The sequence below is a fragment of the Phyllobates terribilis genome, unplaced genomic scaffold, assembly GCF_046119375.1.
Source record: "Phyllobates terribilis strain yellow unplaced genomic scaffold, ASM4611937v1 Scaffold_2__4_contigs__length_985480577, whole genome shotgun sequence".
Taxonomy (NCBI): domain Eukaryota; kingdom Metazoa; phylum Chordata; class Amphibia; order Anura; family Dendrobatidae; genus Phyllobates; species Phyllobates terribilis.
In genome coordinates this window covers 928,037,782-928,062,997 of record NW_027362762.1, presented here as the reverse complement: position 1 = coordinate 928,062,997, position 25,216 = coordinate 928,037,782, and the positions used below count along the sequence as shown (strand labels likewise).

The 25,216-nt window shown below is 44.0% G+C and overlaps 2 protein-coding genes across 2 annotated transcripts in view; one reads left to right on the top strand and one right to left on the bottom strand.

Moving 5' to 3' along the window:
- MRAP (melanocortin 2 receptor accessory protein) overlaps positions 1-10,327 on the top strand; it is a 38,054-nt gene extending 27,727 nt beyond the window's left edge. Inside the window, exon 4 of the mRNA XM_073668312.1 lies at positions 9,247-10,327. The gene's annotated coding sequence lies outside the window, so the exon portion shown is untranslated. The remainder of the gene's footprint in view (positions 1-9,246) is intronic.
- The window catches only part of URB1 (URB1 ribosome biogenesis homolog), a 108,759-nt gene continuing 91,096 nt past the window's right edge, over positions 7,554-25,216 (bottom strand). The window contains exons 31-39 of the mRNA XM_073668308.1: positions 24,850-25,010; positions 19,163-19,274; positions 17,579-17,685; positions 16,963-17,106; positions 16,707-16,816; positions 14,722-14,913; positions 14,196-14,437; positions 8,806-9,411; positions 7,554-8,235 (exon numbers count right to left, since the gene is read on the bottom strand). Of these exons, the coding sequence (XP_073524409.1) occupies positions 8,042-8,235; positions 8,806-9,411; positions 14,196-14,437; positions 14,722-14,913; positions 16,707-16,816; positions 16,963-17,106; positions 17,579-17,685; positions 19,163-19,274; positions 24,850-25,010 (1,868 nt within the window). The 3' untranslated portion in view covers positions 7,554-8,041. The remainder of the gene's footprint in view (positions 8,236-8,805; positions 9,412-14,195; positions 14,438-14,721; positions 14,914-16,706; positions 16,817-16,962; positions 17,107-17,578; positions 17,686-19,162; positions 19,275-24,849; positions 25,011-25,216) is intronic.

Sequence of the window (25,216 nt, the reverse complement as noted above, 5' to 3'; positions counted from 1 at the left end):
TTGGGTGACTCTCGTGTTTGTCAATGTCTACAATGATCAGTCCCTGTGCTGCCAGTTCGACTCTACCGATTTTAATGGTCACCTCTTTAAATCCAATCTGTGGCACGGGCTGACCATTGCTGGCGATGATACTCAAGTCGTCGTCAGGGTAGCGGGTGATATCCGAGTCATTCCAGTACTGCTTGAAGAGCACGTACGGGATGGTGGTGACCTGTGACCCGGTGTCCAGTAGGGCACTCATAGGAATGCCATCCAGTACCACGGGTAAGACTGGACGTCCTCCCACATATTTGTCGCGCCAGTTCGATGGGCCTGGTGATCTTTTTCCTGGGGGTTGGCCCTCTACCCCAGGTTGTGCCAGTTTAAAGGACAGTACCTTGCCATATGTCCGGGTTGATTGCAGCGGCGGCAGATGGGTCGTCCGTCCTCGTTGTATCGGTCGCTGGGTCTCCCTCTGGCCGGTGGGGTCCTCCTTGGTCGACGCCACGGGATGTCCTTCGGTCCGGATGCCAGCTGGATCTTCCCTGGAGTGGAAACCTGTAAAGACTGCACAGTTCGGGTTAGCGCAGCAACGCTTTTAGCTAGCTCTTGGACCTGATGGTGCAGGTCTGGAGCCGGGTCATTGTTCAAAGCCTGCGCATCAGCTCCCACAGGCCCTGCCGACAAGGGTGCCGCCTCCTGGTGGTAAGTGGTAGTGGGGCGTCTGTGGGTCACAACGCCACCTGGTGCCGGTTCTCGGAGCACCCGGATGGCTCTGTCCTTGAACTGTGCAAATCCCAGATGAGGGTCCTGTAAGGCCATTGCCCGCAACTGGGTTTGGTGGGCACTGCAATATAAACCCTCTATAAATTGTTCAGTCAACAGCCTGTCCTCGTCTCCCACGCCGTCAGGGTCGGTCTGCTTAATGGCTCTCAGGGCCTCTTGTAGGTTCAGGGCATAGTCCCTTATACTCTCGTATGCTCGCTGTTTGCACCCGTAGAATCTAAGCTTGATCTCGGCTAAAGTGCGGGTATCAAAGGTGTCCCTCAGCCGGGTTAGTATCCCTGCGACAGTCCTCCCCCCAGGTGGCCAGGACTTTACCTCCCTTCGGGCTGCCCCAGTTAATTGGGCCACCAGGATGCTCACTTTTTGCTCTTCTGTGAGGGGGTACACCTGGAAGAGGCTATCCAGCTTTTCTCTAAAGTCATGCAGGGTATGTGACTCCCCTGAGTACTGGGGTAGCCAGGCCGCTCCCGGGATATAGGGCATGGTGAAAGGCATGACTGCAGCAGCGGTGGCGCTGGCGGGGGTTGAGGCAGTGAAGCTCTCCTCCGTATCCGACATCCTCCTCCCCCCTAGTGGACCGTGGCCTACCTTGCGATGATCCTCTTCCGTAGGCCGCGGCTCCGCAGTAGATCGTCAGGGTTGAGGACCTTCCGTCGCGCTCCTGTGACATCGGCGTCTGCTGGGCTCCTTCCAGGACCTTACGCGACGTCCGGACGTGAGGCGGGGCTTCAGTTCTCGCGCGCTTTCGGAGTCCACGCCCCTCTTCTTCCCGCGCGACGTCTTCAAGATGGCGTCCAACGGCGGGAAAACTCCACGGAAGGCGGGAAGAAGGCTGAAAATGGCGCCGGATGGCGGGAATCTTCACCGATGGCGGGAAGAAGGCTGAAGATGGCGCCGGATGGCGGGAATCTTCACCACAGGTAAGTTTGAACAGTCTTTTTCAGGCACGCAGTACCCGGTGGTTGCGGGCACGAAATCCTGCCGACTACGCCAAAAGTTGACGCGCCCCTGGGCCTGTGTCGCGCTGCGTTGCGCACGCGGGAGCTTACCCGGAGCCGGATCTCTTGAGGGTTGTAGTCTCGTGGCGGTGACCCGGTCCGTGCCCAGGGAGTCAAACTGAGCGGCGATGTATCAGCGGTAGATGTTGGACGACTACGCCACCCGTTGAGTACAGCTAAGGAGCTGCTGCTGCAGGGCAGACCGCTGAGGCCGGTGGTAGGATTGTGCAGCGTGATAGTATAACCCCAAACGGGAGGGGTATGGCCTCAGGGCAGCCGACGTGGATGATGGGGGTAGCAGGAACCACTCGGAGACGGTACGGTGTAGTTCAGGGTCTTTACTGGTGACAAAGATAGACCCTCCCGGAGTACTGGCTAGCGATTGGGGCCTGGTCAGTCCTTGAGCAGATGGGATCTCCCCTGGCCAGGCGGAGTTGTAGGCCTCCCAAACTAACTGTACTCTTCTGGCTACCTTGCTAGAGGCGGGTATAAGTAGCCCACGTCCCTGAGTGTACCGTGTGGTGCTCACCCGTATGGCCGGTGACTCGGGGCCTTCTAGTAGCTTCCGCTCCACGACGGCGGTGCTGGTCCCATGCGTGTGACCGTGCCTTCGGGTTTCTTGGCCAGAGGACCTGGAATCCCCTGCCTGACGGATTCTGCTGCTGGGTAGGAGTTAGTCCCCACAGCCTCGGACTCCGGGTCCGGTAAGAAATCTTCTCAGTCAGGGCGAGCTCTGCAGCTGCCAGCCCCTGACTCCTTGTAACACTGCTCCCACAGAGCTCCTGATGTTCTGTTCCTATATCTGCTTCTTTTCTCTGTCTCTACTTCTTCTCTACTCACTCACCCTGCCTCAGCCCCAGTTTTATATAGGGGAAGTTCTTCCCCTCCCAGGACTGTGCAGGAGGTGTGGCATGCATAGGATTCCTGACCAAGAGACCTCCCACCTGCTCTCAGACGTAATATCTCTATCACTGTGGCAACCAGACCCCTGGGGTGTCACACATATATATACACATACATCTATACGTATAAGTGTATATATGTGTGTGTGTCATATATACAGTTAGGTCCATATATATTTGGACAGACAACATTTTTCTAATTTTGGTTCTAGACATTACCACAATGAATTTTAAACAAAACAATTCAGATGCAGTTGAAGTTCAGACTTTCAGCTTTCATTTGAGGGTATCCACATTAAAATTGGATGAAGGGTTTAGGAGTTTCAGCTCCTTAACATGTGCCACCCTGTTTTTAAAGGGATCAAAAGTAATTGGACAGATTAAATAATTGTAAATAAAATGTTCATTTCTAGTACTTGGTTGAAAACCCTTTGTTGGCCATGACTGCCTGAAGTCTTGAACTCATGGACATCACCAGACGCTGTGTTTCCTCCTTTTTGATGCTCTGCCAGGCCTTCACTGCGGTGGTTTTCAGTTGCTGTTTGTTTGTGGGCCTTTCTGTCTGAAGTTTAGTCTTTAACAAGTGAAATGCATGCTGAATTGGGTTGAGATCAGGTGACTGACTTGGCCATTCAAGAATATTCCACTTCCTTGCTTTAATAAACTCCTGGGTTGCTTTGGCTTTATTTTTTGGGTCATTGTCCATCTGTAGTATGAAACGACGACCAGTTGGGCTGCATTTGGCTGGATCTGAGCACACAGTATTGCTCTGAATACATCAGAATTCATTCGGCTGCTTCTGTCCTGTGTCACATCATCAATAAACACTAGTGACCCAGTGCCACTGGCAGCCATGCTTTCCCAAGCCATCACACTGCCTCCGCCATGTTTTACAGATGATGTGGTATGCTTTGGATCATGAGCTGTACCACGCCTTCACCATACTTTTCTCTTTCCATCATTCTGGTAGAAGTTGATCTTGGTTTCATCTGTCTTCCAGAACTGTGCCGGCTTTTTTAGATGTTTTTTAGTAAAGTCCAGTGTAGCCTTTTTATTCTTGATGCTTATGAGTGGCTTGCACCGTGCAGTGAACCCTCTGTAGTTACTTTCATGCAGTCTTCTCTTTATGGTAGATTTGGATATTGATACGCCTACCTCCTGGAGAGTGTTGTTCACTTGGTTGGCTGTTGTGAAGGGGTTTCTCTTCACCATGGAGATTATTCTGCGATCATCCACCACTGTTGTCTTCCGTGGGCGCCCAGGTATTTTTGCATTGATGAGTTCACCAGTGCTTTCTTTCTTTCTCAGGATGTACCAAACTGTAGATTTTGCCACTCCTAATATAGTAGCAATTTCTTGGATGGGTTTTTTCTGTTTTTGCAGCTTAAGGATGGCTTGTTTCACCTGCATGGAGAGCTCCTTTGACCGCATGTTTACTTCACAGAAAAACCATACAAATGCAAACACCACACCTCAAATCAACTCCAGGCCTTTTATCTGCTTAATTGAGAATGACATAACGAAGGGATTGTCCACACCTGTCCATGAAATAGCTTTGGAGTCAATTGTCCAATTACTTTTGGTCCCTTTAAAACAGGGTGGCACATGTTAAGGAGCTGAAACTCCTAAACTCTTCATCCAATTTTAATGTGGATACCCTCAAATGAAAGCTGAAAGTCTGAACTTCAACTGCATCTGAATTGTTTTGTTTAAAATTCATTGTGGTAATGTCTAGAACCAAAATTAGAAAAATGTTGTCTCTGTCCAAATATATATGGACCTAACTGTATATACACACACACACACACACACACACACACACACACACACACACACACACACAGCCCATATGATGATGTCATGTGTTTGGAAGCTTCTGATTTTTTGGCAACATCTGAGTTAATTAGAGACACACCTATGGATGTATTTTAATGCACACCTGAAACACACTACTTCTTTGAGTAGCATCATGGGAAAGTCTAAAGAAATCAAGCAAGATATCAGGACGACAATTGTGGACTTGCACAAGTCTGGCTCATCCTTGGGTACAATTTCAAGATACCTGAAAGTGCATCGTTCATCTATTCAAACAATTATACAAACAAGATGGGAATGTCCAGCCATCATACCGCTCAGGAAGGAGACGGGTTTCTGTGTCCCTGAGATGAACGGGCTTTGGTCTGACATGTGCATATCAACCCAAGGACAAAAGCTCGTGAAGATGATGGTGGCAGCTGGTAAGACTGTGTCAATATCCACAGTGAAACGAGTACTGCATCAACATGGGCTGAAAGGCCACTCTGCCAGTAAGAAGCCATTACTCCAAAAGAAACATAAAAAAGCCAGATTAATGTTTGCAAATGCACACATGAACAAAGACCTTAATTTCTGGAGACCTGTCCTGTGGTCTGATGAAACTAAAATTGAACTTTTTGGGCATAACGACTATCGTAACATTTGTAGGAAAAAGGGAGAAGCTTGGAAGCCTAAGAACACCATCCCAACTGTGAAACACGGGGGTGGGAGAATCATGTTGTGGGGTTGTTTTTCTGCAGGAGGGACTGGTGACCTTCACAAAATAGATGGCATCATGAGAAAAGAAGTTTATGTGGCAATACTGAAGCAACATCTCAAGACATCAGCCAGGAGGTTAAAGCTTGGGCGGAAATGGGTCTTCCAAATGGACAATGACCCAAAGCATACTGCCAAAATGATCAGGGTCATTTGGATGTATTTGGTTGTCATGAAGATTTAAAAAGAGAAAACACAGTAGTTTGACAATAAATGGCTTAACCCAACCAATAACCATAAGTGGAGAAAAAGTTTTTTTGTTATCATTCATATTTTCTAAAACAAGGCTAAGAAAGCAAAAATTCTGCCGGGGTATGTAAACTTTTGAGCACAACTGTATGTATATAAAAATAAATTTTTCTACATGTAATGTTCCTTTTAAAGGGGCTGTCCAGAACTTTGATACGGATGATAACCTATCCTGCTTCCGCACAGATTACTGTAGGCTCTGCAAACAGCTGGCTGTATTGACACACTTTTCGTATTGTCCATATAGCAACAGTTGATCCTCAATATGGCAGCCTCCATAGAAGCTTAAAAAAAAAAATTGAGGCAAAACCTTATCCATTTGCAATAAAAACTTCCTTGCAGAAACCGACCCACATTGTTCATTTTGCAATCCGCAGCATGATTATTTTTCTTGTGGATTGAGCACCGCAGCATTTGATTTGCACAGCTGCAATGACGGAGCCGACGTCTGATTCATGCTGTCCGGGTTTTGTGCAGCATGAATCTCCTGTCAGGTTCCCTTTTATCTCTTTTCTACAAATGTATAGTATATGAGAAGACAATAAACTGTCTGTTACATGGAGGAAGAGACATTTTTCTTTAAAAGACGTTTTTTGTTTTTTTCAGTGAGTGCAGAGATTCTGAAAAATAATCATTTGTCAGAATCTCTGCACTCACTGAACAAAGAAAAAATATATATAATTGTAACATGACAGTAAATGGAGCTATCATCTGAGTGATCAGTTTGCACAGAAAAGAGATTGGGTGAGGAAGGGAAATACATGGAGGCTGCCTGCAGACATATCTATACGTAAAGCACCTGCCAGGATACATTACATCTTACACCACAACTTAAAAGCTTTTTCAGGCGTGGGCATTTTCAAATCAACAAATGGAGGCATACTCCCCTTCCGTCATCTCTGTGGACATAGAGCAGGCCGCTATGGAAATGATGAGTGCTGCACTTTCCAGATGTCACAGGACCAGTGAAGCCTGTGATTGGCTACGGCGCTCAAGTGACTAACATGGCGTGTCATCCGATATACCCTGCTTCAATGGGTCTCCGACATCTGGATAGTGCAATCATCACTTCTACAGATCGACAAAACAAATACAAAAATTACATCTACAGAATGGGAGGAATAGAACTAAGCAACAGCACGTGTGAAAAAGACTTGTGTATACTAATAGATCACAGACTGCACATGAGTCAACAGTGTGATGCAGCAGCAAAAAAGGCAAACATGGTTCTGGGATGTATTAACAGAAGCACAGAGTCTAGATCACGTTAAGTAATTATCCCTATCTACTCCTCTTTGGTCAGACCTCATCTGGAATACTGTGTCCAGTTCTGGGCATCACATTTTAAAAAAAGACATTGAAAAACTGGAGCAAGATCAAAGAAGAGCTACCAAGATGGTGAGCAGACTGCAAACTATGTCCTAAGAGTAAAAGTTAAAGAACCTGGGAATGTTTAGTTTGCAAAAAAAGAAGGCAAAGAGGAGACCTAATCGCTGTCTACAAATATCTGAAGGGACGTCACAGTGTAGAGGGATCATCCTTATTTTCATTTGCACAAGGAAAGACTAGAAGCAATGGGATGAAACTGAAAGGGAGAAGATACCGATTAGATATTAGGGAAAACTTTTTGACAGTGAGGGTGAACAATAAGTGGAACAGGCGGCCACGAGAGGTGGTGAGTTCTCCTTCAATGGAAGTCTTCGTACAGAGGCTGGACAGACACCAGTCTGAGATGGTTTAGTGGATCCTGCATTGAGCAGGGGGTTGGACACGATGACCCTGGAGGTCCCCTCCAACTCTAACATTCTATGATGTCCAGCCAGAGCGGTCTGCGCTTTATCCAAGGGGGGACCGAAAGCAAATATACCTGTAATTTGAAAAACTATTTTTGTTAGGTATGAGTATTTTCAATGTTAGATAACCCCTTTATGAGCAACCCTGCTTAGATTTTCAGTGCAAAATCCTAGATGCATTGTCCCTCCGCACACATTTCTGTGCCAGCTACCAGAGTGCAGCAATAGCACTAGCTCCTGGTTTATTGCAAAAATTAACCTGGAATGAGAGTGAATTTGCTTTAAATTTAATTAATTTTAATAAAAGAGAAAAATAAATTGTACATTGAGCAAATCTGTCAATGGTGTCAAACAGAGTTTTTGCTTTGGAGCCCTATGATTTCTCTCTCTGTACCACCCTGGTTATGCATATTCCTAGATTATCTGCAACTTTTAGTTTTAAAGTGTGTTTTTTTCACTCTAAGTTCAATTATCTGTAAAGTTTGATAATCTGGCATCTTCAGTCCCATCTTATAGCCAGCAGACCTTTTTCTACAAAATATATATATTGCTTTCTTGGGGAGATCAGGACACCAGCATGCAATATATAGAACAAAGTTTAGAAAAATATTATATTGAAATGTATAAAATATCCGGGGCTTTATCAAGACCACACTGGCGCTGTGCAGAATGTCTCATACTCAAAGCTCGGTCCACATTCAGCCCTGAGGAAGTGACTGCACGGTTCATGAAACCTATAGAAATCCATCTAGCAGGAGATATTCTACCTGCTGTATAGCACAGTGCAGAGCTTCCTACACACAGACACAATGGGCTCGTGCTCTTCTGTCCTCCTTTTTCGTACTTCTCGGTCCGCCGCTTCACATACCAGCTGCACATGACTGGTAAAGGTGACCGGGGAGGAGGCGCCAAGCCAGATATCCCCGAAGTAAAGGGACGCCATGAAACTGCCGGCAGCTGGAACAGAAGACGAATATTGCAAAATTACAGTAGATGTCTTGGTAGATACAATGGCACGTTTCTGAACAATATAACACCAACACACACATCCCCTCTTTTCCCATACTGGAATTTAAAAAAAAAAAAAAAAAAAAAACTTGCGGTATATATATTATATATTTTTGGATGCCTATTAGGGGTACAAAGATGTCCACTATTAGCAGGCCATGAACATGACGCAGGGAGGCGATGGGAGGACAGCAGGGCCCCCATACCTCTGTTCAGTCGCTTAGATACTGCAGTTGCCTTTGACTGTGGCACCTAAGGTGTTGCTGCAGTGAAAGGAGGGCGACAGCTATGTAATGCAGCCGGCAGGGGCTTTGTATGTTGTAGTCACCCATTATGACAGTATTTGTGGCCGTTTCAGTAGAGAACATCGCAGCTTGGGCATCCTACACTATTAACACAGTGTGACCTGCAACATTAGGACTTGCTACATCTATAATTTCAAGCGCTCCCTTATGAGTGAAACTCCCTCCACTGATCTCACATGACAACCACCAGCAGCTGACCGTAAGGAGTACCAACCTTTCCGCATGTCATCTGCATTGTCACCAGGCTGAAGACACAATTCCTCCACAGCATTAAGGGTCACGTCCTTACCAGCTCTCCGACTCTTTATCAGCTTCATAATGACTTGGTTAGACAAGTCCAGCAATTCTGTCGTGGAGTCACAGGTGTCCCAGACTCTGTAGAAGAGTTTATACAGGATGCTTCTAAGCACGCCGTCCTTCAGGAGTTCCTGTACTATACGGGTATTTGGTAATATGCATGTGTTCAGCCAGTGCAGAGAAGCCCCTAGATCATGAATGTTCCCAGTGTGTCCACCCTCTACCACCATTATCCACTTTGTTACCAAGCAGGCGGTGGCACACACCAGATCATCACTGGTGGTGTCCTCCTGCTTGGCTGTGGTGTCCTCTGCGATGCTCCTTCCTTTCTCAATGCTTTCTTTCATTTCTTTTGCAGATGATGAGCTCAAGAACGCAGGTTTCCAGTGTATCAGTATGGATTTCACGTGCTGTTTGGAATTTTGCAGACTCGAGACCTCTTGCACATCAGTCTCCAGTTCAGCTCCAAGTTTCTTCTTCACATGCCGAGAACCGGGCTGCCTGTACTTCTCCTTTATAGAGCCTGCAACATGGAAGCAAAATGGGATGTAGACAAGCTTAGATGCTTACTAGCAACGGTAAAATTGTGCTACTGCCTCAGTCCAGATGTTTACTAGCCAGTGAAAGGGACATTAGTCACAAACCTAAATGTGCTCGTGTATACTGTACGTGCTCGACAGGCGCTCCACCCTCAAGGACAAAAGATCCTTATTTCAATCGCGAGATTATAAAGATTTGTCCGTAATGCAGAAAACGATCCTTGTTGGTTTCTTATGAGACGATCCAGACTCTTTTACAATGCTAGTAACAGAGAACCAGAATGGAGAGTGGTTCAGTGCGAGCCGATCAGGACGAAGGTGTGCCGGGGCTTCATCCATGTGTCTCTTGTTAGGAGTAAATACCTGTCTATTGAGCCAGCTCTCTGCCCTAGATTGCTGCCAATTGTAGCTTTGCTCATGAGGTGTGTGCTTTGTGATCCTAGGTTTGTATTCTGATCTTTGTTGCTCGACCCTGGATTTGTCTTGACCATCCGTTTGCCTAGCCCATTTGTCGTGATCCGCTACCTTCCTGGAATTCCAACCTCGGACTGTGACCCGACTATGCCTTTGTCTCACCCCTCTGTCTATGTCATACCCTTCCGGCTTTTGACCTCAGACCTCTTGACTACCCTGTCCGGGAGTAAGTGACTAGCATCACAATTTTATTATTGGCGGTTTTGGTACCTTTTCGGTTACTATTATTTACTAGGGAAGGAATTAGGGGAGAGGGGGAGGGTTAGAGCTGTTCACGCTGGTAAAATAGATGAATCTGTTGCTGCGATTAGAAACCAGTGGGTGCCGTACCTGCTGGTGATTGCAGCCAATAGAGAGAAAAACGAGGGTAGTTTCTCGCACAACCCACTGGGTAAAAAATATAAGTTTATTGAATCAAGTTAAAAGTCCATTAAAAGCTGAAGACCTCAACACAACAAGGACTAATATGACTAAGGGCGTCCTAGTATTCCAGAAATGCGGCAGGTGTTGAGATTTTTAACTTCTGATGAACTTAACTTGATTCAATAAACTTATAATTTTTATCCAGTCGGTTATGCCGGAAACTACCCTCGTTTTTCTCACTATTATTTAACAGCTGCAAACAAAAAGTCCTTGTTGGCCAGGGGTGCCAAGAATGGGCCAAGAGTGATTAATTTCCCTACGGGCTGCATTCTGAAAAAGGTATTGGGCAACCCCATTAAAGTGGCACACTAAACCGAGGTTCTTTAGCATGCATGGTTATTGTAATGAAAATCTTTTTAGGTGCTTTGTACACTGAAGGTCCATGGGGAGGCAGGAGAAAACTGCATGCAGCAAAGACAATTGCCTTCGACGATGACAAACCTCTGATTGATCTGCGGAGAGTATTCGCGGTGTATATTTAGCGGCTCGCTCACCCACACTCTGCAGGCTACACTTAAGTTCTTGTGCTCTGTAAGTGCTTTTGATTTTCTCCTTTTTGCACTTCCCAATCATTTCTCATCCCACATAACACTTTGCAGATGGTAAAACCTTGCAGTCGAGGTCGTAGAGCTGCAGAAATCTTTGTACTCGCGGCTAATTAAATGGAACGTCAATGCCCTGAATGAGGAGAGGAGTCCAGACTTAATTAAAGTCCTATCTATGAATTACGCGCACACAATGGACGCCCCCTTGGTATTCAAGGGGGACAGTCATAGGCCGATTACGTATTAGGAGTCAGAGATATGGATCTGAAAATAAATATAATGGAGGAAGACGTAATTCAAGATCAAGTCCTTGTCGTAACGCCTCTTCTCTTCTGGGAAAGTGACGTGACAACTGGGCAGTTATTAGGCCTATTGCAGGATATTCTTTATATAGTGAAAAGTTATATCTTTCAACAAAAATTTCAGAACAGTTTCAGGATCTCTGGTTGCTGTCAATCTCTAGAAACTTTGATGAAGTCTCTCCTGCTCATGTGAGAAAACGCACGTGCAAGGTTCATTGTAGAACGGTTATCAGAGAGAAAGTTAAGGCTACATTTTTTGTTTTTTTTAAGGCTACATTTTGCCTTTTTTTTAAGGCTACATTTTGGCTTTTTGTAAGGCTACATTTTGGCTTTCATCCTTCTATCCAAGGCAAAGAAGTAACTAAAAGAAAGAATGGGTGGAGTAGGAGGAATTATATTGTATCTGCAAAAAAAAAAAACCTTTAAAGATATACAGTCATGGCCAAAAGTTTTGAGAATGACACCAAAATGATATTTTCCCATGATCTGCTAGCCTCTGGTTTTTATTAGTGTTTGTCTGATGTTTATATCACATACAGAAATATAATTGCAATCATATTATGAGTACCAATAGGTTATATTGACAATTAGAATGAGTTAATGCAGCAAGTCAATATTTGCAGTGTTGCCCCTTCTTCTTCAAGACCTCTGTAATTCTCCCTGGCATGCTCTCAATCAACTTTTGGACCAAATCCTGACTGATAGCAGTCCATTCTTGCATAATCAATGCTTGCATTTTGCCAGAATTTGTTGGTGTTTGTTTGTCCACCCGTCTCTTGATGATTGACCACAAGTTCTCAATGGGATTAAGATCTGGGGAGTTTCCAGGCCATGGACCCAAAATCTCTATGTTTTGTTCCATGAGCCATTTAGTTATCACCTTTGCTTTATGGCAAGGTGCTCCATCATGCTGGAAAAGGCATTGTTGGGCGCCAAACTGCTCTTGGACGGTTGGGAGAAGTTGCTCTTGGAGGACATTCTGGTACCATTCTTTATTCATGGCTGTGTTTTTAGGCAAGACTGTGAGTGAGCCGATTCCCTTGGCTGAGAAGCAACCCCACACATGAATGGTTTCAGGATGCTTTACAGTTGGCATGAGACAAGACTGGTGGTAGCGCTCACCTCTTCTTCTCCGAATAAGCTGTTTTCCAGATGTCCCAAACAATCGAAAAGAGGATTCATCAGAGAAAATGACTTTGCCCCAGTCCTCAGCAGTCCACTCCCTGTACCTTTTGCAGAATATCAGTCGGTCCCTGATGTTTTTTCTGGAGAGAAGTGGCTTCTTTGCTGCCCTCCTTGAAACCAGCCCTTGCTCAAAGAGTCTCCGCCTCACAGTGCGTGCAGAAGCACTCACACCAGCCTGCTGCCATTCCTGAGCAAGCTCAGCACTGCTGGTAGTCCGATCCCGCAGCTGAAACAGTTTTAAGATACGGTCCTGGCGCTTGCTGGTCTTTCTTGGGCGCCCTGGAGCCTTTTTGACAACAATGGAAGCTCTCTCCTTGAAGTTCTTGATGCGATAGATTGTTGACTGAGGTGCAATCTTTGTAGCTGCGATACTCTTCCCTGTTAGGCCATTTTTGTGCAGTGCAATGATGGCTGCACGTGTTTCTTTAGAGATAACCATGGTTAACTGAAGAGAAACAATGATACCAAGAACCAGCCTCCTTTTAAAGTGTCCAGTGATGTCATTCTTACTTAATCATGACTGATTGATCGCCAGCCCTGTCCTCATCAACACCCACACCTGTGTTAATGGATCAATCACTAAAACGATGTTAGCTGCTCCTTTTAAGGCAGGACTGCAATGATGTTGAAATGTGTTTTGGGGGTTAAAGTTCATTTTCTGGGCAAATATTGACTTTGCAAGTACAGTAATTGCTGTTAAGCTGATCACTCTTTGACATTCAGGAGTATATGCAAATTGCCATTACAAAAACTTTGGAAAAATTACTATTTGTCTCATTCTCAATACTTTTGGCCATGACTGTAGATGTTTGCAATAAAACTTGATCCAGGGTTGCACACTGCATGGTGTAAGTAGTGATGAAGATTGGAAAAGCTTTCAATAAACGCTTTCAGGATCCTACCATCTACGAGCCTGATGGACAGGATGCTTAAAAGGGGGTGTCCGAGACTTTTACATTGACGGCATATCCTTAGGGTAGGTTATCACTATATGATCGGTGGAGGTGCGACACCCGGTACCCCGCCGATCAGCTCCATTGAAGTATAGCGTTCATTATCTGGAAACTTGGCTCATTATTGCTGGTTTTTCTTCTCATCACCATTTATTAGGCTGAAATGGTCCAGTAAGTTACCAATCATAAAAGGGGCGCCAGGACTTTTTCATTATTGCAATCCCACACACAACTTGAGTGGAGACATCTGTTCGGATGGCACTTACTACTTCAGTACGTCTCATGTCAGGTGATCTGTCAGTGCTTAAAGGGATATTCTTGTCTCCAAGATCCTATCCCAATATGTAGTAGGTGTAATAATAATTATTACTATTATTATTTATTATTATAGCGCCATTATTCCATGGCGCTTTACATGTGAGAAAGGGGTATACATAGCAAAAACACTTACAATAATCTTAACAAAACGAGTCAGTGACCGGTACAGGAGGAGAGAGGACGCTGCCCGCGAGGGCTCACAATATTAGCAAATACCTCCAATTAGAAATGTAGTATAGTTCTTCTGATTTGTGATGTCTCTTTCCTCAAGTGCAGAGCATTGTAGTAGCTTAGGTATCCATGCTAACGACTACTAGCAACTAGCTAACCAACTGTCACTATATGAGTGGTCGTAACTATGGATACCTAAGCTATTGCAATGCCCTGCACATGGGGTAAGAGACATAGCGAATTAGAAGAACTATACTACATTCCTAATTGGAGGTACTTGCTATTATTATAACACCTAGTATTAGGATAGGATCTTGGAGATGGGAATACCGCTTTAATTTCTGACACTGATCAACAAAAACTCGCCAACCAAAATATCCATTTTTTTTACCCTTACTTTTTAGCTCTTTGATCCGGTATTCCTTTGCCAGGTTGCTTAATTTCTCCTGGAGATCTAGGTCCTTCTCAATAACACTCCATTTTTGCAGCAGTAACAGCGCTTTACTGACGGAGAAAATCTGCTGGTTGATTGCAAACCGTCCCATTTCTGTGAAGGCGTCCAGGACTCTTCTGCGATAAGTCAGAACTGAGCTCAATGCAGCAAAATACTGGGCAATGTGAACGCCACCTAAATTTGGCCTGTTGAAAAAATTGCAAGATGTAATGAATGTCAGACGTGTATTCTTGTATATATACGCTTACTAAGATGGGAAAACCCCATTAATGGTATGTATGTGTCACGTACACAACAGACAGTTTGTGAATGTTACGGTTGCAGCTTTCTTTCCCCAATGCTGTACACTGCAGCTCTGCTTATTTGACTGTCAAACACATCAAAAAAAGGAAATCTGCTCAATGAGGAATAGCTCATTTATATCAATATAGCAATACCAAACATAAAATGATGATCAGCTGTGACTTACCGGATGTGTCGGAGAAGGATCATCAACACTGAGAGCATCTCATTCACTAAGTGAAGAGGGAGGAACTTTTCTTGCTCTCCGACTTCATCTTGTCCTTCTTTAGACTTGGCCTTCCCTTTAGTTCCAAGATTTGTAAACCACAAGTTGCTGAGCAGAGTTATTACAGTGGCCAGGGTTTTATTTTCCACGTACCTGTCGAAACAAGTACACAAGACGTGAAGACAAATTGTAGTAAAATCAAGATAGGCAAAGACTTAATGGTCTCAAGATGGCACTGGACAGACTGGAATGAATATAGTCCCCCTCTATACATTAAACAGTCATCCAACCACGCTGATATCAGCAGGTTCGACCATCATTAGCCTAATGTGTATGGAGACTAAAGAATATGAATATAGTCCCCGTCTATACATTAGACAGTCAGCCGACCACGCTGATATCAGCAGGTTCGACCATCATTAGCCTAATGTGTATGGAGACTAAAGAATATAAATATAGTCCCCCTCTATACATTAGACAGTCAGCCGACCACGCTGATATCAGCAGGTTCGACCATCATTAGCCTAATGTGTATGGAGACTAAAGAATATAAATATAGTCCCCGTCTATACACTAGACAGTCAGCCGACCACGCTGATATCAGCAGGTTCGACCATCATTAGCCTAATGTGTATGGAGACTAAAGAATATGAATATAGTCCCCCTCTATACATTACACAGTCAGCCGACCACGCTGATATCAGCAGGTTCGACCATCATTAGCCTAATGTGTATGGAGACTAAAGAATATGAATATAGTCCCCCTCTATACATTACACAGTCAGCCGACCACGCTGATATCAGCAGGTTTGACCATCATTAGCCTAATGTGGAGACTAAAGAATATGAATATAGTCCCCCTCTATACATTAAACAGTCATCCGACCACGCTGATATCAGCAGGTTCGACCATCATTAGTCTAATGTGTATGGAGACTAAAGAATAAAATGTGAAGCAACTTAAAAACCTCCTACCATTCCGCGTTTACAACTCCAATGCAGAGCCATGTGCCCCGAGTTGAGACAGTTCACAGTCATAGATTACAAACAAACCTCGGTTTAATTGATTCTGACAATCCCCTATAATCCTGGCTGCTTGTTAACCTGCTACTAAGAACCTTCAGGGAATCCGTGGTCAGATATTATTCATAGCCGCCACGTTTAGTAAAACATCTGCATTGTTACACAAATTGTAGATAAAAGGGAAAAATCCTAAAACTGGATCCACGTAAAAGGTAACTAAAATAACACTTCAAAAACATAATATAAACCAAAAACCAGAGGACTGGGCTCAGGCTATAAGAGTGAGAAAATGATCCTCATATTGTGTGTTTCGCCCTGCTTCGTCAGGGGTTGTGATACATCCAGCAACTGTCACTTATAGCTGCTGCTACATTATTTTTAATCCTTTTCGTTGAGTAAACTTGTCTTATTTTATTGAAAACAATTAAAATACAGAGAAATAATATAATAAGTCAAGGTAACTCAAGGAAAAGGATGATCAGTAATCTAGAAAAACAATGTAGTAGCAGCTATAAGTGCCAGTGGATGAATGCAACACAACCTCTGAAAAAGCAGGGCGAAACAAACGTTTTATTAACATGGGGATCATTTTTACTCTTATAACCTGAGCCTGTTACTAAGGTTTTTTGTTTTTATAGTGACACAAATAGTTTTCAAGTATCAGCGGGAGGACACACAAACTAAAGCATTGAACTCGGGGCGAGGGTGAGGGAGGGAGACCATGCTTCCAGGGAATGCCCACTGAGCTCTGAACTTGCAGCTCCACATACAGACATGACAAACCATTCACAAATCATTACAGCAGCCTGAAGCTTTAAAAGGCACATACACATATTTTAAAATTATTTTTTACATTAACAAATTGTACATACATTTTAAAAAAAGATTTTTGGGGTTTAAAAGTGGCCAAAAAACAAACATACCACTTTCCCAATATATTCTGTATCCAGGTTAGAAGGCTGTGATCTCGGATCAGTTCATACGCAGCTTTGGGAATTTTAGAGGCTTTCATAAACAGATCCATGATGAGAGGCTAGAAGGGGAAACATTAGATCAATCAGCAAATCAAATTATCAATAAAATCAATTAAAAGGGATTAACCAGTGCTGTTCTATACCCAGACCAAAAGCAATACCTGAAAAGGGGGTATCCTCCAAATATCTGAGAGGGTAACATTACCTGGGATGCCTCGTCACACAGGGGACTGTTGTAATAAGTCATGATGACCACAAATATCTTCTGGTAATCATACAGCTCGTAGCAATACTTGTCCCTCATTCCATCATTTAATAATGAGAGAATCCATTCCCGTTCCACCTTATGCTATCGTGTAAAACAAAAGAAAAATATGAATAAAAAAAAAATTCCAGATATCAAGAATTTTACAAAATGTATTTATGTATTTTCCTGATCTCTAGAGGAAGCCAAATGCCGCTGTGTATTCAATGCCAGCACAGTATGCAGTGGCCTCCTGAGCTCCCTCTAGTGGTGGCTTCAAGTAGCTATTGTGTTATCTTCTAAATCTAAGCGAACGCTGAGGATTTGGTGCTCTGTTGCAGAAGAGCTATAAAAATACATTAAGAAAAATTAATCAACATGTAATTTTGGATCAATAAGGACAAGGTGATTAAAGGTGGACATTCATTTTAGATCTAAGTGTGCATAAAGTTTTTAACAAAGTTTCCCAATAATCCCAATGAAGAAAACTACAGTCCCTCCCCATGATAGCAGGGAACAGAATACATTCAACTAAATAGGAAATTAATTAAAAGAATGCCATTGGATAGGAACTTACCTCTACGTCAGAGCTATAGAACAGTCTGTAGAAATCTGGAACTTTGTTCAGGTCCAAGTATTCATGAGATAACAGGAACCTGGTTGTCCGGATGTACATGTGTTCCTCTGTTTTTTGAAATAACAAAAACTATTATATGTAAAATGTAATGGAATCCGCCTTCTTAAAGGGGCTGTCTGGCCTAAGGTTATAAGTCTGCAGTCACTTTATGTGACTGCAGACTTGCGAATCCTCACATTGAGGGCAATGTGAGGATTCTCTAATGCCAGAAAAATTTGCATACATGAGGTCACGTGCTGACTAGACATGCGAGGCCTCACTCAATGTAAATGGATTGAGCAAGGCCAGACACGTCTAGTTGGAATGTGGCCAGGAGTATGCAAATCACATACCTGTGGTCACATGACCTCCCGGTCCAGGCACCGGCGAATCATCACAGCTCGCGATGTGAAGATTCATAAGTCTGCAGTCACATACGGTGATTGCAGACTTGTAGCCTAAGGCCGGACATCCCCTTTAAACACCATCTGAACGTGGGTTCCTGAAGTAATCATATACTTTTAGGACATTTGACAGACGTTAGTGGTAAAACCCATTTAAAATTTCATAAAAATGCTAGGAGTGACAGTAGGGGAAATTCTAAGACTTTTCTCAAATTCATGTCAGTAACAAATCAGATCGCTTCTATCAGTATTTTAGCAATGCGGGTTACAGATTCACTTTAACACTCAGCTCAAAATCTGGTGAAATTCATACCAAAATACCAACTGTGTATGTATGTGGGGGGCCACTGCCAACATCATCTGAGCCCTGTGCTCAAGATCTGCAGGGCTTTGGGTGGACTCATCAACTGAAAACAGTAGGAGAATCAATTCACATGTTTGTCGTCACAAATTCACAAAGTGGTGAATCATTTCACCAGAGAATCCCAATGAGTAGTGAATCAGTGAAACGCCAATCAGGTGAAGATATTCTTTGCCTTCAACCAGCGGCTAAACACTTCACACAGAATATTGTTATATATCAGACAGGCAATTATGCTGTGCATAATGCAGCCCGATAAAAGAAAGAGGACATAGCTGCTTCTAAAGGTTTAACCTGCGTGAAGAGAACATAACTGTTTCTAAAGAGTGAAATCTACAAGAGGACACAGATGATTGTACAGAGTTAATCTGAGTCTTTTTACTACATACTGTATAGAGATAGCAGCAGTCAGGCCACACAAAGAAGGCTGTAGGATTTACCTGAGCTGCTGCTTCCATCCTGTGGGTGCTGCTGATCCATAAAATACAATGATCCATCTTACATTACCTCTTTTATAACTACAGTCAGCATGAAGTAAGAGACTTACATTCTGCAGTCTCCCAGCCTTCCCCCACACAGTGGTATATCCAAGCTCTGTAGCAGGAAGTCTCACTCAGCTCTCAAAAGAGAGAGCAAGTGGAGAGCCAGATTTGAACGGACATCAGTCTTCTCTTAAAGAGCCAGAGCTTTAATCACTAACTATATTTCAACGACTTGTTTTTCTATGGCAGCAGCTCCAGCTAATGTACATGTTTTAATTTGCAGCACAATCATAATAACCTGGTCTGAGGATGACCTGGGCAGCTCGAGCGCCATAAAGACTCAATGTGAATGCCAGTTTGATATTCTCCTTTCGGATTCCATTCTTTACTACGTCTAACAGACACTGCAGCTGGAATAGAAAAGCAGCGTTACATCTTAGCATGTATCATATGTCTGTTCCTGTGGAAAGAGCTAAAAATTAAGCGACAATGAATTTTTGAGACAGAGCTCAAAATATCCTAAAAAATCCATAAATTCAGCATGTAATAAGATGCAATAGGCTCCCCCTAGTGGTGGCTGCTGTACATTACGCTTATGTAGGAGATTTGTAGCTTTGTAAACAGGGCTCAAACTACTTTAAAGATGGATTAAGAAAATAAGCAGCAAATAATTTTGACCCTATAAGTGACAGAATGATAAAAGATGCTAACTCATGTGGTGTCTGCAGTATCCTCATACTGTGCTGACAGGAAGTGGGAGGAGGCCTGACAGGAAGTGGTGGAGGCGGAGCCTGCCGTGTGCTGCAAGAGTTGTGCTGTGTGTGGAGAGAGCTCCTGGGAAGGGAGGAGAGCCAGGCGGAGGTGACCGAGCGGACCGGGAGGACCAGTAGGAGGCGACCGGAGGGACGAGCGCAAGAGAGCGCTGTGGCAGCGTGCAGTGCCGGCCAGCGGAGGGTGCCAGGTGGTGGTGACCAGGAGGTGATCAGGAGGACCGGTAAGAGGCGACCGGAGGGACAAGCGCACTGTGATAGCGTGCAGCGTCCCTAGAGGAGGTGAGTGAGGGGCAGGAGGCCGCGATAAGCGGCCCTACTGAACCCAAGTGTGTACTGTACTGTATTGTATTTGTATCTGTATTGTAATTGTATTGTATTCCCTAGTCCATATTTAATTGATTACCCCCCCCCGTCCATATTTAAATTGATCACCCCCGTCCATATTTAACTGATCCCTCTGACCACATTAAATTGACCCCCCCGTCCTCATTTAATTGATCCCCAACCACCCCCCGTCCATATTAAAGTGATCCCCCTGACCACATTTAAATGATTGACCCCCCCAGCCCATAATTGAGTGATCCCCCTTGTCCTATTTAATAGATTCCCCTTGTCCACTTTTACTCATCCCCAGTCCCTATCTATTTGCCTTATCCCCCACCATATTTAATTAACCCCTGTCCATAATTAATTGATTCCCCAGACCACAATTAATTATTTCCCCAGTCCATATTTATTGATATTATTGATACTTATTGATCCCCAGTCCTTAGTTAATTGACCCACCGTCCATACCTATTTATTTGCTTTACCCCCCATCCTATTTAATTAAACCCCCTGTCCATAATTAATTGATTGATTCCCTAGTCCACAATTAATTATTTCCCCAGTTCATACTTATTGATCCCAGTCCATAGTTAATTGACACACCGTCCATACTTAATTAATCCACCTGACCCACTCAGCTGATCCCCCGTCCATACTTAATTGATACTTAATTGATCCCCCGTCCATACTTAACTGATCCCGCGCCGATATCTAATCGATACACTTGCACATCCCTAATTGATCCCCGTCCATACACCTATATATAAATAATTGTGTTTTGTACTTGTACATATATACTGACTGTATCCCCATATTTAGAATGACGTCCATGTTGGCCGGAGCCGTGCAGTGTACATCTTGCGCAATGTATGCATTCCCTGAGCTACCGCTCAGGGATCCATACTGCTGCGAGAGATGTGAGCATATCGTGCACTTGGAAGCCCAAATCCTGGATCTAAGTGCTCAGATAGCGGTACTGAGGAGCATCGACAACATGGAACGGAGTTTGCTGCTCACCGAGCAGACACTCAATGGGTCAACACTGGGGGTGGAGCTTAGTGGGGAAGCGCAGGCTGAACAGGCAGGGAGCTGGGTAACAGTTAGAAGGGATAGAGGGAAGAAGTATAGGAAGGCTGGTTCAGAACCGGCATTATTGGAGCACGACAGATCCTCTGACCGCCGGGGGAGTGTATGCTCCAGTAATGAGGGGGAGGGGGGAAGTGTAGGGCAGGCTAGACAGGTCCTGGTAGTGGGTGACTATTATTAGGGGGACAGACAGGGCAATCTGTCACAAAGACCGGGATCGCCGAACGGTGTGCTGCCTCCCTGGCGCTCGAGTCCGGCACATCGCGGATCGGGTTGACAGGTTACTGGGTGGGGCTGGCGAAGACCCAGCGGTCATGGTCCACATTGGCACCAATGACAAAGTGAGTGGTAGATGGAGGGTCCTTAAAAATGATTTCAGGGATCTAGGTAGGAAGCTTAGGGCAAGGACCTCCAAGGTAGTTTTCTCAGAAATACTACCAATCCCGCGAGCCACACAGGAGCGCCAACGGGAGGTTAGGGAGGTGAATAAGTGGCTAAAGAGTTGGTGCAAGGCAGAAGGGTTTGGGTTCATGGAGAACTGGGCCGACTTCGCTGTCGGCTACAGGCTCTACCGTAGGGACGGGCTGCACCTCAATGGGGAGGGTGCAGCGGTGCTGGGGAAGAAGATGGCTAATAGGTTGGAGGAGTTTTTAAACTAGAGACGGGGGGGGGAAACCAAGGAAATAGGTGGGATGTGAGGCAAGCAAGGGGGAAGGGGAGAAGTGAATATAATGAGGGTGGAGAGGGGGGTGGGGATAGTACAGTTAGATCGTTAGAGAAGAATAGGATGCTAAATAACCCCAAAGTTTTATCTTGCATGCTGACCAACGCAAGAAGCCTGACCAATAAGGCGGATGAGCTGCAGGCGCTTATATCGGAGGAGAGGTATGACATCGTAGGTATAACAGAGACTTGGCTAGACGATAGCTACGACTGGGCGGTAAATTTAACAGATTATAGTTTATTTAGAAGGGACCGGAAACAGGGGAAGGGCGGAGGAGTCTGCTTATATGTAAAGTCACGTCTAAAGCCCAGACTAAGGGAAGATATAGGAGAGGGAGAAGAGGGGGTCGAGTCCATGTGGGTAGAGATAGAGGGGGCAAAAAATAATAATAAAATATTACTGGGGGTCTGCTATAAGCCACCCAATATAACAGAGGAGAATGAGAAACTGCTATTAGGACAAATAGACAAAGTAGCAAAACATAATGAGGTGATTGTAATGGGGGACTTCAACTACCCGGATATTGACTGGGAAACAGAAACCTGTAGATCGCAGAAAGGAAAAAGGTTCTTGACAAATATCAAGGATAATTATCTCTCCCAACTAGTGCAGGAACCAACGAGAGGGAAGGCCGTGTTGGACTTAATATTGACTAATAGGCCTGATAGAATAACTGAGGTACAGATAGGGGGGCACCTAGGTAATAGTGATCATAATATTATCAATTTCAAAATGCCCTTCAGTAGGGTTATCAATAAGGGAACAACTAAAACATTAAACTTTAGGAGGGCGAAGTTTGATCAGCTGAAAGAAAACCTTCAACTTATAGACTGGGACAAAGTTCTTAATCAAGGAAATACGAACAGTAAATGGGAAACCTTCAAAAGAATTCTGAATACTCAGTGCGAGAGGTATATACCGTATGGGAATAAAAGGGCCAGAAATAAGAGGAAACCAATATGGTTGAACAAGAACGTAAAAGGGGCGTTAAATAGCAAAAAAGAGGCATTCAAGAGATTAAAACAGGAAAACAGCAAGGAGGCACTAATGTGTTACAAGGAAAAAACGAGAACCTGCAAAAAACAAATAAAAATAGCGAAGGAGGAAACAGAGAGACGTATTGCTAGGGAAAGTAGATCAAATCCCAAACTGTTCTTTACGTATATAAATAGTAAAAGGATTAAATCGAATAATATTGGACCGATAAAAAGTGATGAAGGCAAAATCATAGAGAAAGATGAGGATAAAGCTAATCTATTAAATAAATTTTTTTCGTCAACTTTCACAAAGGAAAAAGAACTAACAGGCGAAATGAGAAGTGACAAACTTAATCCTCCACTAAGTATGACAAATCTAACCCAAGCTGGGGTACAGAAACGCCTCAGTAACATTAAAATAACCAAATCACCAGGACCTGATGGCATACACCCACGGGTACTAAGGGAACTAAGTAATGTGATAGACAGACCGTTATATCTTATATTTAAGGACTCTGTTGAGACTGGGTCTGTGCCACTTGATTGGCGACAGGCGAATGTAGTGCCAATATTCAAAAAGGGAGCGAAAAGTGACGCCGGAAACTATCGGCCGGTGAGTCTGACGTCCGTTGTGGGCAAAATTTTTGAAAGCTTCATTAAAGAGGCAATTACGGAGCATCTTGATGCTAATAATCTTTTAATCCCGAACAAACATGGATACATGAGGAATCGCTCCTGCCAAACAAACCTGATTGACTTCTACGAGGAGGTTAGCTCTCGAGTAGATCAGGGGGAACCAGTGGATGTCGTGTATCTCGACTTCTCAAAAGCGTTCGATAGCGTGCCACATAATAGGTTGGTATACAAAATGAGAATGATGGGGCTGGGGGAAAATGTCTGCAAGTGGGTAGCTAACTGGCTAAAGGATAGAAGGCAGAGGGTGGTTATAAATGGAATATACTCAGATTGGGTAAGCGTCACTAGTGGGGTACCACAGGGGTCTGTACTAGGCCCAATGTTATTTAATATCTTTATTAACGACATAGTCAAAGGGATAAATAGTAAAATATCAATATTTGCAGATGACACAAAGTTATGTAAAACAATTAATACAAAAGAGGACAGTGCAGACCTACAGAGGGATTTGGATAAGCTGGGTAGGTGGAGCATTAAATGGCAAATGAGGTTTAACGAGGAGAAATGTAAGGTCATACATATGGGAAGGAAAAATGGAAGTCACCAGTACTCACTGAATGGGAAACCATTGGGGAATTCAGAGATGGAGAAGGACTTGGGCATCTTGATTGATAGCAAACTAAATTGGAGTGCCCAAAGTCAGGCCGCTGCTGTAAGGGCAAACAGGGTAATGGGATGTATCAGAAGAGGTATAGCTGCAAAGGATGAGAACATTGTTCTTCCACTGTACAAAGCACTGGTCAGACCACACTTGGAATACTGTGCTCAGTTATGGGCCCCAATATATAGAAAGGATATAAATGAGCTTGAAAAGGTACAAAGGAGGGCAACAAAATTAATAAAGGGAATGGAGGGACTGCAATACCCAGAGAGGTTGGCAAAACTAGGACTATTCAGCCTGGAAAAGAGAAGGTTGAGGGGGGACATAATGTGTACAAATATGTTAGGGGACAGTATAGAGATCTTGCCTGGGATTTGTTCAAAAGGAGGGATATTACGGTAACAAGAGGGCACTCACTAAGACTGGAAGAGAAAAGGTTTCAGCACCAGCATAGGAAGGGGTTCTTTACGGTAAGAGCAGTGAGAATATGGAATTCACTGAGTGAGGAGACGGTAATGTCGGATTCACTAAACCAGTTCAAGCGGGGACTGGATGCATTTCTAGATACCAGGCAGATTTCTGCATATACTTAAAAATAAAATAAAATAGTAGGTTGATACAGGGATTTATTCTGACTGCTGGTTTCAGAGTCGGGAGGGAATTTTTCCTCAGGTGAAGATTGGCTAAATCATTTGGGGTTTTTGCCCTCCTCTGGATCAACTTTAGCAATTACAGAACTAACAGGTCGAACTTGATGGACGCAAGTCTTTATTCGGCTTTACTAACTATGTATATGCTTACCTGCTTCTTATCTCTGAAGCGTGCCCCTTCCATGTGAGAGACAAAGGAGCCCAGGATGTGATAAGCGGCCGCTCTCGTGCTATAATCGTAACTACTGAGAGCAGCTAATGTGAGCCCCAGGGCATTCATTTCCACAAACTTCACGCAGTTCACCACAAGTTCTGCAGAAGACGGACACATCGTCAATGACAGGTCTGGCAGCAAAAATACTTTATGGATTATATGAAAATGTTCCCACTGGGATGATTTACTAATTCGTTTATAATAAATAATTTTCGGGCTCTTATGAATTATCAATGTTTGCTAGACAGGATTTATCCCGTTAAAGGGAATTTGTCAGCAGGATTTCACCTCCCACACTATATAT